The sequence below is a fragment of the Protopterus annectens genome, chromosome 17.part0 (genome assembly GCF_019279795.1).
Source record: "Protopterus annectens isolate FY-2018-M chromosome 17.part0, PAN1.0, whole genome shotgun sequence".
In the NCBI taxonomy this organism is placed as follows: Eukaryota; Metazoa; Chordata; order Ceratodontiformes; family Protopteridae; genus Protopterus; species Protopterus annectens.
This window is the reverse complement of record NC_056751.1, coordinates 540,682,083-540,698,596: the sequence shown is the minus strand read 5'-3', so window position 1 is coordinate 540,698,596 and position 16,514 is coordinate 540,682,083. Positions and strand designations below refer to the sequence as shown.

Below are 16,514 nucleotides of genomic sequence, written 5' to 3'. Positions count from 1 at the left end.
ACCACATACGCTTCCCTGATAGGTTGGGGGGAGGCATTTTCAGGGAAAGACTGCCCAAGGCACATGGACAGATCAAGAATCACATCTGCATATCAATGTCCTGGAGATGAGAGCAGTACTTCTAGCGTTGCAATACTTTCAAGACCCTCTTCCTGTAGGGACAATTGCAATACAGACAGACAACATGTCAGTGGTGTGGTACCAGAACAAGCAAGGCAGGACCAAGTCTTACCCCCTTTGCCGAGAAGACGTCAGAGTATGGCAGTGGGCAGTGTAATCCCAGTGCTTTCTGTTAGTAACGCACATCCCGGGCAAATCCAACGTCATAGCAGACAAACTGAGCAGGGCAATTTTATTGCCCCACGAATGGTCCCTCAAACATGAGACTGCGGACAGGATTTTCTGCAAATGGAGCCAGCCTTCCTGTGACCTGTTTGCCAGTCATGTCAGCAACAAATGCAGAAGCTATTTTGCCCTGATTCCTCTGCCAGATCAATCCCCGAGGGATGCTCTTTTCCACAATTGGCCCCCGGGTCTCCTCTACGCATTTCCCCCAATTCCTCTGATACCCAGATTTTTACAGAAAGCGAAGTCGCTGGGAAGGACAGTCATCCTTATAGCCCTTCATTGGCCTTGGCAGATTTGGTTTCCGTTTCTTTACCATCACATTCTGGAAGACCCATGGATTCTGGACCCAGTTCCAGACTTATTGACACATCCATCAGGGGATCTTCATCCATCATTGCAGACACTGAAGCTAACCCCTTGGCTGCTCTAGTTCTCCACATAGCCAGGCTTTATAATCTTTCCCATGACACTAGTCAAATTTTGTTGACTTCCCATAAGCCTTCCACTAGAATGTTGTATCGTAGTAAGTGGAAGAGATTTTCCATTTGGGCTTCCTCCAATAATATTGACCCTTACCAAGCGCCATTGTCTTCTATTTTACAATTCTTGACAGAAATTTTCAACAAAGGAGCAGCGGCTGTTATGGTGCGGGTACAACTAGCTGCTATATCTAATTTCCATCTAGGGATCGATGGATTGAATATTATGGCTCACAAATTGTCTAAAGCTTTTCTAAAAGGTTCCTTTCATATGAGGCCTCCAGTGAAGACTTCTTCCTGGAATTTGAATTTTATGTTATCTCGCATCATTCTTCCTCCCTTTGAGCCTGCATCATCTTGAGAGTTAAAATTTCTATTGTGGAAAACTATCTTCCTAGTAGCCATCACTTCAGCCTGCAGAATGTCAGAGCTCCAAGCCCTGTCCATTAAGCCTCCTTATATGGTCTTTCATGCTGGCAGAGTATCTCTCAGGGCAATCCCATCCTTTTTTTTGCCTAAAGTGTGTTCAGAGATTAACATCAATCAAGTCATTGAGTTGCCTATTTTCTTCCCTAATTACACCAACAAATTGGAATATATGTTGCACAAGCTCGATGTTCACAGAAACTTAGATTTTATTTAGACAAAACAAAAGAGATTAGGAAATCAGCTTTTTTTGTCTTTTTCTGAGGCCAGGAAAGGTAAACCAGTCACCAAAACAACTCTAAATGGCTGTCTGATTGTATCACTTATACCTATTCTTGTCATAACATGCCCTTGTCTAGCAAGGTGAAGGCTCATTCAACCAGAGCAGTTTCTACCTCTTCAGCCTTTCAAGCCAAATTACCTCTAGACAACATCTGTGCAGCAGCCACATGGTCTAAACCTCACACTTTTATAACTCATTACAAAGTGGATAAGGCCTCCAGGGACAGGGCTTCATTTGGTTCTACGGTTCTGAAGAGTGTACTTCCGTGAACCACCCAGGGTTAGGGTGCTAGAGATGCTACCCATCAGTGAAGAATGAACGGCGAGATCCACAATCCATCCACCTCTTTTCTGGATGCCCTCTGTTCCTATTACCTTCTTCTCTATCTTCTCTATGTCCCAAAATTTCTTCACAAGACTGTCTTCTGCTTTTCTGCCCATGGGCCCAATCACTGTAATCTATTCTCTTTGACCTTTGATGCAAGTGGAGCTACTGTGGCTTCTGCTCTTATGTTCTCATTTGTTCAGCTGTCCCGTAGTGTGCATCTTACCACCCATCTTAGACACTTCATCTCCATCACCTCTAGCTTCCTCAGATGCTCTGCCTTTACTTCCTAGGTGTCTTTGCCTTAAACTAGTACTGCTCACATCACTGTTTTGAACATCTTACTTTTCAGCTTCTTTGGCATTCTTCTGTCACAGTACACCTGACGGTCTGTGCCTGTTGGCTGCAGCCTCTATAGTTCTAACTTTGATCTTCTCATTCAGACTGCCTTTCTCCTCAACTACCCCTCCCAGATACTTGAAGCTATTAACCTGTTCCACTATCTTCTGTTCTATTCAATTCTCAGCTTCTTCTGCTTTCCCCCATTTGCAGCCATTACAGCTGTCTTATCTGTATTCAGTTTCTCCACATGTGCCTTCCATTCCATAGGTTGGTATTAGGCTATTGGCTCTAGGGCTTATACAATCCTAGCCATAACAATTCCCTGGATATTTCTTCCCACAATATTTACTTCCCTGTCCTGCAGGGTGACTGACTTGATCCCCGGAGTGAATTTCCTATCTCCCATCCAATCGTCAAGGTTCCTTTTGAAGAGGGCCAAGGAGGCACTCTGCTTGACATGTATGGGCAGTCTCTGGGTCAGGAACCTATCCCTCCAACATGTTTTTTTCATTGTGATGACAAGGTTTAGATCCCTGGAACATGTTGCTCTGAGGGATTGGGATTTCTTAAAGTGGAGCATGTCCAACAGCTCAGAGTTTGACATGGCCTTGTATGTTAAGCAGATATCACGTCTGTGTAGACAATATGCCACAGAGTATAGCTGGAATTGTTTTAAATGGTCAGCATAAGGCATCTGCTTTAGGCCTGTGATTCTTTTACTGAGGTATTTCTGCAGCCTTTCCAGCTGTTGCAGATGTCTTGTGAGGTACATACCAAACAGGGCATTGTACTCTATAATGGGCCTAATGAGGGATGAGTCCAGTGGGACGGTGACCTCCTTTTTTCTGGATGAAAAGCCCTTAGTGATGAGGTGTGCCACATAGAAGGATTTACTGACTGTTGTGGCAATGTGGTTATCAAAGGTGAGACCACTGTCCACCTGTGTCCCTAAGTCTGTCATCACACTTTCGGTGTTTAGTGTACTGCCACCTATGTGGTAATTCATAGGTACATGTTTTTTCCCAAAGGGCATAACTATACATTTCTTGGCATTAAGCTTGAGCCCATGGCTCTGGCACCAAGCATCTGTTTCTGTAAGGCCCTTTTGTAGAATATCCACATAATTTGGGGATTCAATAATGGCTCCCAGTTTGCAGTCATCTGCAAACTTTGTTAGCCAGAGTCCCTTAGTGTTGGCCTGTACTTCAGAGAAGTAGATGCCAAACAAGAGCGGTCCCAGGACTGAACCCTGAGGTACTCCACTTGTCTGGAGCTGGATTTTGGAGTCTGCTGCTTTTACAGTCTGGGTTCATATCCTTTGCTGAAGTTCTTGCTCAGACTGTTTCTATACAGCCACATCCTCCACATGCAGCAACTTTATTGATCTGTCCCTTCCAACCTGTTTGTTAATGTAGTTCATCAGCAGTATGAACAGCAGTGGGCTCAGGGCTGAACTCTGATGCACACCCACTTCCGCTGGGAACTCATCTTTGAGACTGAACACTCCTCATACTTCAGTCATTGGATCATATGCATAGCTTGCACTAATTCTCCCAGTATTTCTGGGACCTCGAACCAGTGCAGGACTGCCTAAGTCGGCTTTCTTGGAATCTTGTCACATGCTTTCTCCAAGTCTAGAAATGCCAAGTTGGACTATTTCTTCATGTTTAGCTTCATCTCAACTATCTGTCTCACTGCAAACATTGGGTCAGTTGTGCTGCATTTTGATCTGAATCCAAACTCCTCACTTCCAGTTTTACTTTCAACTACTCTACATATTTATCAGTCATCCTATCCAGAACTTTAATGTGATGTGACAGAAATTTGATACCTCTGTACTGCCCGTAGTTATGCATGTCTCCTTTGTTCTTGAACACTAGCACAAGGATGCTTGGTCTCCAGTTATCTGGGATTACACCTTTTTCTCCTCACTGCTATGAGTATCCTCACGAGCCATTTTTCCCCTTTCTCACCCATCTTTTATGGTAGGCTCCTCCTCTTCTCTCATCATAGGCTGTGCCTGGGGCAGTATAGCTCCTGTGGGGTTTTCTTCATTCAGAAGCTGCTGGAGGTACTCCTTCCATCTTCCTTTGATGTCCTGTGGACGGGTGAGCAGGTTTCTACTGGCATCCCTTATGAAGGGTGCCTGACTATCTTTTTTATCTTTAAGTCTTTACCTTGCAACCTGATATAGCTTCTTTGTGCCATTTACTAAGCCACTTTCCAGAAGGTGGTAGAGTGCCTCTGATGCCTTCTTCTTTGCTGTTGCAACTCCTTTCTTAGCATCTTTGTTAACAAGCCAGTATTCCTTCCTCGGCTGGTCCTATCTTCCACTTTTTCCTGCACTCCTCTTTTCTTTTGTTGACTTCCTGGACTTCTGTATTCCACCACCACCTTTCCTTATGCACCTTATTTCCATACCTGGCTCGGCTGCATATCTGTTCTGTAATCCTCTCACATGCTGTTTTGACGCACTGCTCTTCTTAAACGCCACCCGTTTCCTTTTTTTGAGGTGCGTGAGCCCTGAGTAGTTTCTTGAACTTGTAAAAAGAAACAAAACGATGGTCAAACTGGTAAAATTCTCACAAGTATTTATTGTTAGCACTTTCGTACAGACAATAGCTTGTACTACTTCAGACATCTTTATCCCAGAAATTATGCATTTTATAACCATTCCAATCTAGATAATTCAGCTAAATTAGTTCTTAAAGGAATATACACTAAATCCATGAAAACCCTATAAAACTTTAGATAAATGCACCAATATACTAATAAACAGTTTATAAATATTAATATACCTAAAAGACCAGATAAGATACCAATATGGGTCAGTCTCAACTCCAAATTAAAACTGAATATTAATATATACAATAAAAAAGAAAGAAGATATTAATATATTGTATTACATTATACATTGACAATATCATTGCCCCAAAATAACCTCAATAATAAATCATAAATAAATCATGCAACAATAAAAATATTCATGTCCACAATACATATAATTACCTTTCTAAAGCTTTTAATTTAAGAAGGCATTTGATGGAACAAGCTTCGTTAAGCCCAGGAAAAATATGAGCATTTGTTTGCAGTTGCCATATTAATTCCTGTTCTTCTAATTTCAACTCCCAAGGGCCACCCCTGAGATTTTTTTCTAACTTGCTCAACAATTGTAAATTCAAGGCTATGTGTTGGAAATTTGATCACATGTCTAGCTAAACCGTTGGTACAAATGTTCTTATTAATATTATACAAATGTTCATATAGTCTCTGCTTAAAGGGGCATTCGGTCTTCCCATATAGAAGGCCATACATTGTCGACATAAAGCAAGGTACACCACCCCTTGGCAGTCACAATTAAATCTACCTTTAATGGTATATGATGTCCCATGTATACAGACATGTTCCCTGTCTTGATGTAATGACAGTAATGACATCTCCCACACTTAAACATTCCCCAAGAGTGACCATATGATATACATGAGACCTCAAAGTGTTTTCAAGTTAGGGCCTCTTTTAAAAGTTACCAAATGTCTAATACTTAATGCATTTGGCATGGTACGATCTTCCAAGATAAAATTCCAGTTGTTAACCAAAATACTCCTAAGGCCAGCTGTATCCATGGTAAATTGTGTTAAAAAGCTAACATTAAAGTTGTCATGGGAATCAGTATCTGTAGAGTCACCATTACAAACAGGATGTTGTAATCCCCCTTCTTGCACTTTATGGCCCAGTTCTCTTTTCCTGCTAACTTGTAATATAAGTTGTTCATTGAGGGCATAAGGGTATGCTCACCTCAAAAACATACTTTTTAAGTTATTACATTCTTCATGAAATTCGGTATTTGAAGATATAATTTTAGAAGCCCTTACTAGCTGCCCTTTAATAACTGCTCTCTTTTGATGGAAAGGGCGATTACTATGGAAGTGCAGGAAAGAATTAGAGTATGTAGGTTTCCTATATATTCTAGTAGAATATCTACCTTTAGTTATATCCTTGTATAACCAAACATCAAGGAAATTGATGGTATCAAGGCCAAATTGGAGTGTGAAGTCCAAGAAGCTAGTAAACACTTTCATAGTTTCAACTAACTGGACTGCCAGATGATAATCACTTTTTAGTGCTTGAGCCCTGAATATTTCCTTGAACAGTCATGCGTTCTCTCCAGTCAACTTTCAGGTCTCGAGCCTGTTCTCTGTTGACCTTAGAGCCTTCTCTAACTACTGCTTGCAGATGATTGTAGCAACTAGTGGTTTATGCTGTGGGCGGACTATTTCACTGGGACTGACTTTGTAGTTGCTGACTCTACCCTGTGCCCTTTTCGCACAAGGAGGAAGTCTACCTGAGTTGCATGTTGGCAGCTCTTGTATGTGGTCTTGTGACTGTCTGTCTTTCTGAACCATGTGTTGGCTTCTATCAAGCCATTTGCCAGACAGAAGTCTAGACTGGCCTCTCCTTCTTTATTCCTGTTGCTCCACGAATGTGGACCCATGATCCTCATAGCCAGTACTCTTCATGTCCTGTTCTGTCTGTCCCGGTATGTGCATTCAGGTCGCACGGTTGATATTGTCCTGCTTTATGTATCTAGTAGCTCCTGCAGCTGCTGTCTGAATGTACTTGTTTCCTTACTATCACAATCCTGCTGTGTGACATAGGCAGAGATTATGACTACTGCTCTATCATTAGGCTGGAGTCTGATTGCCATGAGTCTGTCATTAATTCTGATGACATCACTCTGTCTCCTGAAGACTCTCCCTTACCAGAATTCCCACACCATTTCTACTCTGTCCTCCTCTTTCTCCTGAGTAGTATGCTGCACTGCCCTTCCTTTTTGTCTCCTGATGCATAAGATGTCCAGCTTGTTCCTTGCAATCATGTCATCAACTTGCAAGCTCCGACCTGTCAGTGAACCTATATTGATTGTAGCAATTCTGAGTCATGCTTGGCAGGGTAATTGGTTTTACGTTCAGCTTTCGCTCAACAGAGCTATTTCAGGCAGCCCAAGCTGGGTAACTGGACACCAGCTGGCCAGTAGCTTATTGACCCAGGGCTGCAGGACTTTATGATGGGCACACACTGGCCAATATCGGCACACAAATGCTCACTGCGTTAGCATGGGTCCTTGGTCAGAGTAGGTTGGGTCCTCAACCTGCTTATCACTGGCAAATACACATGTCCATTTGTCGACATTAGTCAACAAGACCAAATTACCTAGAGCCATATTTTACACTAGTGGCTAGCCCTGCCATGGCACATACTGGTAAGAGATCCGTTTTTTTTTTTTTTGTTTGTTTTTTCCAAAGTGTTGATTTTACTGTGATTGAATATTGTACATTGATTGTATGGTGAAGGGTCATAATCACTGTGACTTCTGTGTATCAGGACAAAATGCATTTTGAAAAAAAAAAACACATCACCTCTAATAGGCTTTCTAGATGGTTCAAATGATTTTTATAGGTGACAGCCAGTGCATCAGGAAATTTAATAGTAGCTGTTGTGTTCACATTTTTTCAGTTTTACCTAAGTAAATAATCACTTTCCTTTCATGGATAGTACAACTGCTATGAATAGTCCTGCAACACTTAACAGCTGCACCACTAATCACCAGGGATCTGCTGTTGATCTGTGCAGGCTAAAAACAACCACATGGCCTTCTATGGGTACGTCCAAAATCTCAAAGGCAGATCAAATTTCACCCCCATCCCCCCAGCCTCCCTCTATGAAATACCTAGTAACATAACCTCCTAGCTATTAGCAGGTCCTGGTTTCTCATTAAAGCCAAAAACACAGCTTATGTGGATCCCAGCAGTTTCCTAGGATGCTTCCTAAATAGCTGAAAATATGACCTCTCAAAACCACTTAAGTCACTTTTCAACTATAGCCTCAAAGCAGGCTTTGCATCATGATAATGGAGGCCTGCAACAGTTATCCCATTTCACAAGGATAGACCATCAATCGACCCAGGAAACCACAGATCTGTTTCTCTCAGTAGTCTAATATGCAAAGCCATGCAATGAATTATCAAGGAAATGATCAATGAAGACAGACAATCCTAGCCTACAGAGCAATTCAAGACCCAAACCTAAAGAACATGCTGCATATCAGTAAATCAAACGGGACTAGGGCTACACATTCCAGGGACCTAAATATGGCCTGCGACTTAAATAGGACATGCTGGAGGGAAGGATTTATCTACCAGCGACTGCTGCGTCTTTGGAACAGGCTACCAGTTCATGTGAAACAGAGCACTTCTATGACACTGTTCAAGAAGACCCTGGACGAGTGAATGGGACACCGTAAATTCTTACCAGGGATAGTGCCCACAACCCTCCTGGATATGGTCAGTCATCACTAAATACAATCTTGGGTATTGATTACCTTTTTCATATTATTGCATTGGGATGAAATGGCTAGGCTTAAAATGACCTCTGGGTCAATAGGCTAATAGTCTCCTATGATCTTCAGACACTGGGCCCAACCCAGTTTGGCTTTGTCAAAGGAAGAGATCATGCCTACTAAAGCAGGTGGACTTCTCTGAGAAGGTTACCAAGGCAATGAATGAGGAGAAAATGGTGCATACAACCTACCTGGACCTGGATAAGGCTTTTGATACAATACCCCACCAAGATATAGTTGACTAAATCACCAAACTGGGCATAAACTCTTGTATGGCTCATTCAGTTGCCAGCAGGCTCAGAGACAGGTCCCAGGAAATTAGGATTAGTGATACCACCTCCACTAAAAGACTAGTCACCAGAGAGATACCTCAGGGCTCTGTGCTGGGGCCGCTCCTATTTGACATTTACCTCTTGGAGGTAAACAAGGGTCTTTGGCTGATCAAGTTCACAGATTATTGCAAATTGGGAGCTATCACAAATCTCTCCCTTGACACACACATTTACAAAAGGGTCTAACACAGACAAATGACTGGTGCCAAAGTCACGGACTAAAACTCAGTGCCAGGAAATGCATTATAGTGCTTTTTTGGAAAGCTAATTACTCCATCAATAAGACACAGTTAAATGTTGACCCAGTACTCCAGGATCTGGGAACATATGTTACCAGTAATCTGGCCTTTGACCAACATGTAGCCAAGATAGTAAGAAAATCATTCTATGTCACCCAACTTCTAAGTAAGGTCATGACATTTAGTACCAAGGAAGTCATAGTGCTACTTTATTCGGTCCTTATCAGACCCATCATTGAGTATATTGCCCCCCTTTGGCTTGTATCTGACCAGACAAGTATAACAGTCGAAACACCCACAAGGGTTCCTTACCAGGAGAATTGTCCTATATGGATTTCCTTAAAACCCTATCCTTATACTCTGTCTCCTATAGGTTACTGAGAGGCAATCTATGCCTGCCATACAAGGCATCCTTGGAGCCAGCTCTAATGGACCTTTTGCACATCCACAAATCAAACAGCATCGGAACCACTAGATTCAAGGATTTAAATTCTGCCTATAACATAAATAAGACATGCTGGCAAGACAGATATGTGTCTCAGAGGATCTCCGTGCTCTGGAACAGGCTTCCCATTCATTTGAAGCAAAGTCCATCCTTAACCCCTGACCAATGGGTGGGAAATTGGAAATTCACCCCAAGTCTTGCCCCTAGGTCTCTGATAGACAGAGGCAGGCAGCAGTGCTCAAACTAACATACCCCCTACATAACCTCTAGAAACTTCTTAACATGACTCTATCCTTATAAATGCCCATGATACATGGGAACACAACTGGGTTGGATTGCATGGCTAGGCTTATAAAGGCCCTGGTGGTCATTAGCCTATTGTGTAACTATGAACCTAAAAGACACTTTTCTTTTTCACCATACTCCAATACATGAATTGTCAGGTATTTGGGAAGGTGATCTGCAGATTGCCACCCCAGTATTGCCATGTGAACCCTTTCACACTGAATAGTACAAGTATGAGGACTTCCATCAACTCATATTTTACCAAAAGGACAGTTCCATGAAACTGCAAATCAAGAACTGATGAAAAAACAACCCGAGTAAAACGTGTTTATCAATGGGTGTTGGGGCCCACTTCCACTACAAAATTTCTTCACTTCCAAAGTCAAACTACTATGTTGCAAAGGGGCAGTTTCATTGTTCACTGGTCATATGTACTCTAGGAAACAATAAGTTACCAACTAATAATGTACTCTTTCAGCTTCAAAGTTAGGTGTGTGATATAGGGTTCATGACTCTCCTATCATGGCAACATTGTAATGTTGAAATTGATTTTCCAGCTCATCAGTTTTCAACTTAAGGGCTTCATACTGCCATTTGAATGCAAGCAGTTTATCCATATTGTTATATATGATGTCAGTAACTTTACAAATGGCAGCATGTATGCTGAATACATAACAGAAGCTATGCAGGGCAATGGTTAGCAAATCATATTTATTGATCTGAGAATTAGTATATTAATGATCTTTTTTTAAGATTTCGTTAATGGGCCGTAGAGTAACAGGAGGGTGGTAGTACAGTGATAAGGGGGGGTTAAGTAAATAAAGGGAAGGGACTGCATGTTTAAATAGGGCATATTCTGTATGTGCACTGGAAGTGATTCCTTTTTCTTTAAATTTCTCTTTTCTTTATGGTTCATATGTTTCACCCTCTTAGAGGATGAAATTTTGACAAAGCCAAAAATAATGGGGGGGGGGGGGGGGCAAAGGCCAAAAAATATGGACAGATTTTTAAATATTGCTGTTATAAACTTTGAAAGTTGCTGGAATAGCCGGTTTGCATTAGTCTGCATTTTCTGTAGGATATGAAGTCTGACACTGAAATATCTGTCATTATTTAGTGACTTCAGTCCTCAATGATTTGCCAGATAACACAAATGTTATGAGGAACAGACCAAAAATTGAAAATCTGGACAGTTGAGAGGTATGCTATGGTTGTGTGACCATGCACTTGACTTTATACACACACACATGTATGTGTGTGTGCTTGTTTGTCTGTCATTTGTTTGGAAGTCAATTTCATTCAGTGATGCATAACTAGACCAAGTTCTGAAAACAGAGTAGAATATGTAGAAATACATGAAGAAACTTTAACTGGTGACAGGTGTTACCTGTACAAAACTGCTGCTGGTGTAGTTTCTGTTTCTGCAGTGACAGTGATTTCATGTTTGTGGTATTTTTCCTTTTCTCCACAGCTGTGGAGTTAGTATGCTTAAGTACAGGGGTTGGGGTGAAGCTTCCCTCATTGGGAGTGAATTGGGGGGTGCTTGCTCCCTGTGAAAACTTTATTGAAACATTCTTAGCTAGGTGATTGTCAGTGTATGATGTTTCTGTTATTTGTAATTCAAATACATTGTCTTTAAATAAAATGGTCTTTCAGATATTTGGATTTAGTCATTTGGGATTCAGTGAAATTTTCATTCCAGGAAGTGATGGATGGATGGATGGATAGATAGATAGATAGATAGATAGATAGATAGATAGATAGATAGATAGATAGATAGATAGATAGATAGATAGATAGATGAAAACAGAGTTTAACAGGTAATTTTTAGAGTATTACATTAAACTGAAGCTTTGGCTAGTTTTTTTTTTTTAATCCAAATGAACCTTAAGAATGTACATCTTTAGAAACAGTAGTATACAGAGAATTGTATTAACCAAAATACCATTCACCTGTGTAGTTTTTTTGGGTGGGAGTTCTTAAACTGTTGGGCAGTTATTTTTAAGGCATAAGGCTCTGAGCTGTTTATAGTCTGCTTCCTGCTGTTAAGAGTACCTCAATTTTTTTTCTGTATGACTCTGAGGAAGTCATTTAACCAAACGGTGCTCCTGGATTGCTCCACAAAAGTGACGTTTTGTCCAATGTGCTTACCAAGTTAACAAAGAAAATAAAACAAACAAGCAAACAGAAAGGGCATGAAAGAATGTTGCCTAAAATATGTAGTCAGCCCATTAGTCTGTTCATTGGTATATCTTTGAAGTACGGAGTCTGCAGGGTCTTTTTGAAATAATCTGTGTTATTAGTTTTGTTTTAAAAAGAAAAAAAATATTAAATATAATACTCACAAAATTAAATGACTGTTGCCAGTAGACAACTAGTTGAGAATTCGCCAGATTTTCGTATCTCTAATTATGTGCAATGATTCTTAAATTATATGCTGTAATACAATTTATTTCTGACATATGCATTGTTTCCTAAATTCAGAACAAATTAAAATGATTTTGTAATATTTTGTTTGCAGAGCACATATGCATGTTATATTTTAAAACTACTGAGAAATAAGTGATCTAAATGCACAATTTTTATCTTGTAGTGTCTTTTTCTTCTAATGTGAATGTGTGGTCAGCTTTGTGTAGAATCTGAAACTATTAGCAAAGGCCTAATTTGTTGGGTGCATACAAATAAAGTATATGAATAGCCTGTGCTGGTAATTATCAGTTAGCAGCTCTGGTGGTTGACTACCCAGGCAGAGTGGATAGATTTGTCTGTCATAGGGCTGAGGGAGCTCACATGCTCAGGGCCACATTTTCTCTGGTGATGACTAGGGAAGCAAGTATAAACTGCTTCGTGTGGATGAGCAAGGATGTCCGACTGCTGTCAACCCCTTGTGGAAGTGACAACCATTTCATGCTCAGTCCACGGGTTCTCACTGGATGAATACAGGGAGGGCAGGGCTTAATAGAAAAAAATAAAAGGACCACCCCTGATAGCAACCCTAATGATGGCCTCTACCAGTTGACCCTCACCCCATGTGATGAGGGTAGGAATGGGCCAATTAACTGAAAAGGAGCTGATGATGGTCAGGCAGCAGGGCAAAGGGGTGCTGCAAAAAATAAATTAAATAAATGTAATTAATTAAATTAATTAAATAATAATGATAGCAATATGCATAACCCATATTCATTTTGACTAACATGTTTTATGAAATAATCCCAATAGTTCATTGTAAGTAAGCTGTACTTACGAACATTGCATGTAAACACATTTACTTAAAAATAGTATAAATATGGACATGACTGCACAGATATATTTTAGATATGTAGTTAGAATAGAATATATGGTAAAATATTGCATATTTACATTTTCCTTTTTTACCTGTTTTTTAGTTAAAATGAACGTACCTCCAAGAAAACAAACAATTAAAGGTATGACTGGTCTTTATCTACTTATTAAACCTATAAGGTATATTCCTTTTGTAAGTTAAGAATGTAAATGGTTTAATAAATGTAGGGAGACTGTAGTTTGTCATTAACAGATGAGTGTCTTTAGCTGCCGGCTTACTGCATTCTCTGCAGACAGGAGCTGTGTACATTTTTGAACAATTTACATTAGTAGTACTACTCCATTGTCCTCTTTGAATAAGTTGTTTGCAAAAATTATGTAACAGCCTACTAGATGAATAATACCAGCAGATATCTACACTTCTTCTGTAAGTACTAATGAAATTGTATTTGTCCGCAAAGGTCTACAAGAAATCTTTGTATTTGGTCTAGTAATAATTATGAAGCATTACACCTAACACTTTGCAGTTAGTTTTATTTTTGTAGAATTGTTCCTTTTTCTTACTGAAAAAGTTAGAATTATTGTGAAAAGGTTAGAATTATTGTTCTCTGCCTCAGCTGAAGTGTCTGAAAAACATTAACATAGCTGCTGAAAACAGACTCGTCCTAAAAAGAGGTTGCTCCATATTTGATGGTTATTGTGTTTAACTATCACTCTTCTTGTTCTGGAAGACTACTGTTGTTTGCAGTGTTTTTGCTAACTAGTTTAAGCTGCGGTGGTGCAGCAGTAGCGTTGTTGCCTCAACGATCACTCTTCTTGTTCTGGAAGACTACTGTTGTTTGCAGTGTTTTTGCTAACTAGTTTAAGCCGCGGTGGTGCAGCGGTAGCATTGTTGCCTCACAGCAAGAGGTTCTCCTGTTCGATTCGCGGCTGGAGCACCTTCTTTGTGGAGTCTGCATGTCCTCCCCGCAGTCGAAAGACATGCATGAATGGGCATGCCTTTGTTGAAGGTTGGATGTTGGGCTGGCACCTCGGCACCATAAAAATCTACTGCCAATCATTAGTAGACTGGAGTTCCGCTGTGGCGACTCCTAACCGGGAAAAGCCGAAAGAAGAACAGGTTGTATACTCTTGCATCATCAAGTACTTGGTTGTAGGCAACAATTAAGTCAACATTTTTTCTTTTTTAAGTATGAAAATGTTTTACTCAAAATCTGCCTTATGCATTGCATTGTGCATCAGCTCAAAATAAAACTCTTTATTAAGAAATATATCGGGGTAAAGAAGTACAAGTCCCTATAGTGCGAGTCCTAACCCTATGGAAAATTGACTGCATTTGACACAGAAAAATAAACTGATTGTCAGCTTTTACCTGTTTTTCTCAGGGCTTTGCCCCCTGCACCTCCATTGTGTGAGGCTGTGCCCCCACGTCAGTTAACAATATATGATAACTCAGAGAGTACTATACTTTGGGATGGGAAAATAGTCAGAGATACAATATATATATATATATATATATATATATATATATATATATATATATATATATATATGGATCACCTTTAAAACCTCGAAACCGCGTTTGCCCGACACACTAATGACCGAAACGAAAAGACCAACAACATAAAACGCCGACAACGCAAAACACCGAAAACCATTACACCAACACACTACACGTAAACAACACAGTACACTACATAACATATGCACTATCCCTAACCCAAACCCTAACCCTAAGGTCCGACACTACCGCACACTTACCCTACCTGCACCCTAACCCTAACTCACTTACCCACCCCTAAACCCACAGTCCTCGCTATCGCACACACCCTACCTGCACCCTAACCCTAACTCACTTAACCCACTCCTAACCCACAGTCCCTCACCATCGCACACACACCCTACCTGCACCCTAACCCTAACTCACTTAACCCACCCCTAACCCACAGTCCCTCACCATCGCACACACACCCTACCTGCACCCTAACCCTAACTCACTTAACCCACCCCTAACCCACAGTCCCTCACTATCGCACACTTACCTGTCCGCTCCCTAACACTAAATCCCTCACTCGATCGCACACTTACCGAGTCCGTCGGGTTCTCACCTTTTCGGTCATCTGCGTTTTCGGTATTCTCGTCCCGTCGGATTCCGTTTCGGTCAAACGCGAGTTCGAGATTTTAAAGGTGACCCATATATATATATATATATATATATATATATATATATATATATATACACACATATATTTATATTTATATATATATATATATATATATATATATATATATATATACATATACATATACATATACATATATTTAGTCATCTATAGAAGTGAAGGATTTAGTGCAGAAAGTCTAAGAAAGGTTAAAGAGAAACAGGGGGAGCAGGAGACCTCTAAAAAAGAAATATGGACATGGGAAAGAAAAAGAGATTGAATATGGTGCAATATTTATGGAAAGGAGAATGCAAAACTTAGTTCAAAAAGAACAGCACAAAATATATTTGGACATAAATATAGGCAATGGCATCTGAACATGGAAAACTTAATACAAAAATAAGAAAACAGAGGAAAAGTAGAAAAGAGGATTAGTAATAGAGAAGTTAAATAGAAACTGAGGTTATGGATTACTTGCAAAGTGAAGCATTTAGTGCAGAAAATCTAACTCCGATAACATCACAGCAGGATATAGCAATGGATCCCCAAATTATGGAGAAACCAATGGAGCTACATGCTCTAGGGACCTAAACCTTGTCACCACAATAAACAGGACTTGCTGGAGGGATAGATTCCTGTCCCAGAGACTTCCCATACTCTGGAACAGACTACCCATCTATGTCAAGCAAAGTTCCTCATTAACACTCCAAGAAAAATCTTGATGAGTAGATGGGAAATAGGAAATACACCCCAGGGATCACTTCTGTGGCTCTGCTCGACATGGGCACAGGAAATTAACTTTCTTGGGTTGGTATAGGAGACTTTGTTAGCTAGGTTTACTTAGGCCCTTGGGCCGATAGCCTAGTACCTACCTATGAACCTATGAGTGGGAAACATCTGATCAGTTGCCATATGAAGATGTTTGTCTTTTAGGCTTTTCCTGGTTAGGGGTTGCCACAACAGAACTCTGGTCCGCTAATGATTGGCAGTAGATTTTTATGGTGCCGATTGCCAGCCCAACGCCCAACTTTCAGTGAACGCATGTCTTTCGGAGGTCACTCATCCGTAGGGAGGACATGCAGACTCCACACAGAAGGCACTCCAGCCGAGAATCAAACAGGAGAACCTCTTGCTGTGAGGCAACAACGCTACCGCTGTACCACCGCAGCTT

At 40.6% G+C, this 16,514-nt stretch overlaps 1 protein-coding gene across 1 annotated transcript in view; it reads left to right on the top strand.

Annotated features, from left to right (window-relative positions):
- Positions 1-13,383, top strand: part of LOC122791455 (mucin-6-like) — a 1,068,266-nt gene extending 1,054,883 nt beyond the window's left edge. The window contains exon 28 of the mRNA XM_044059200.1: positions 13,286-13,383. Within this exon, the coding sequence (XP_043915135.1) occupies positions 13,286-13,383 (98 nt within the window). The remainder of the gene's footprint in view (positions 1-13,285) is intronic.
- The last annotated feature ends 3,131 nt before the right edge of the window (positions 13,384-16,514 follow it).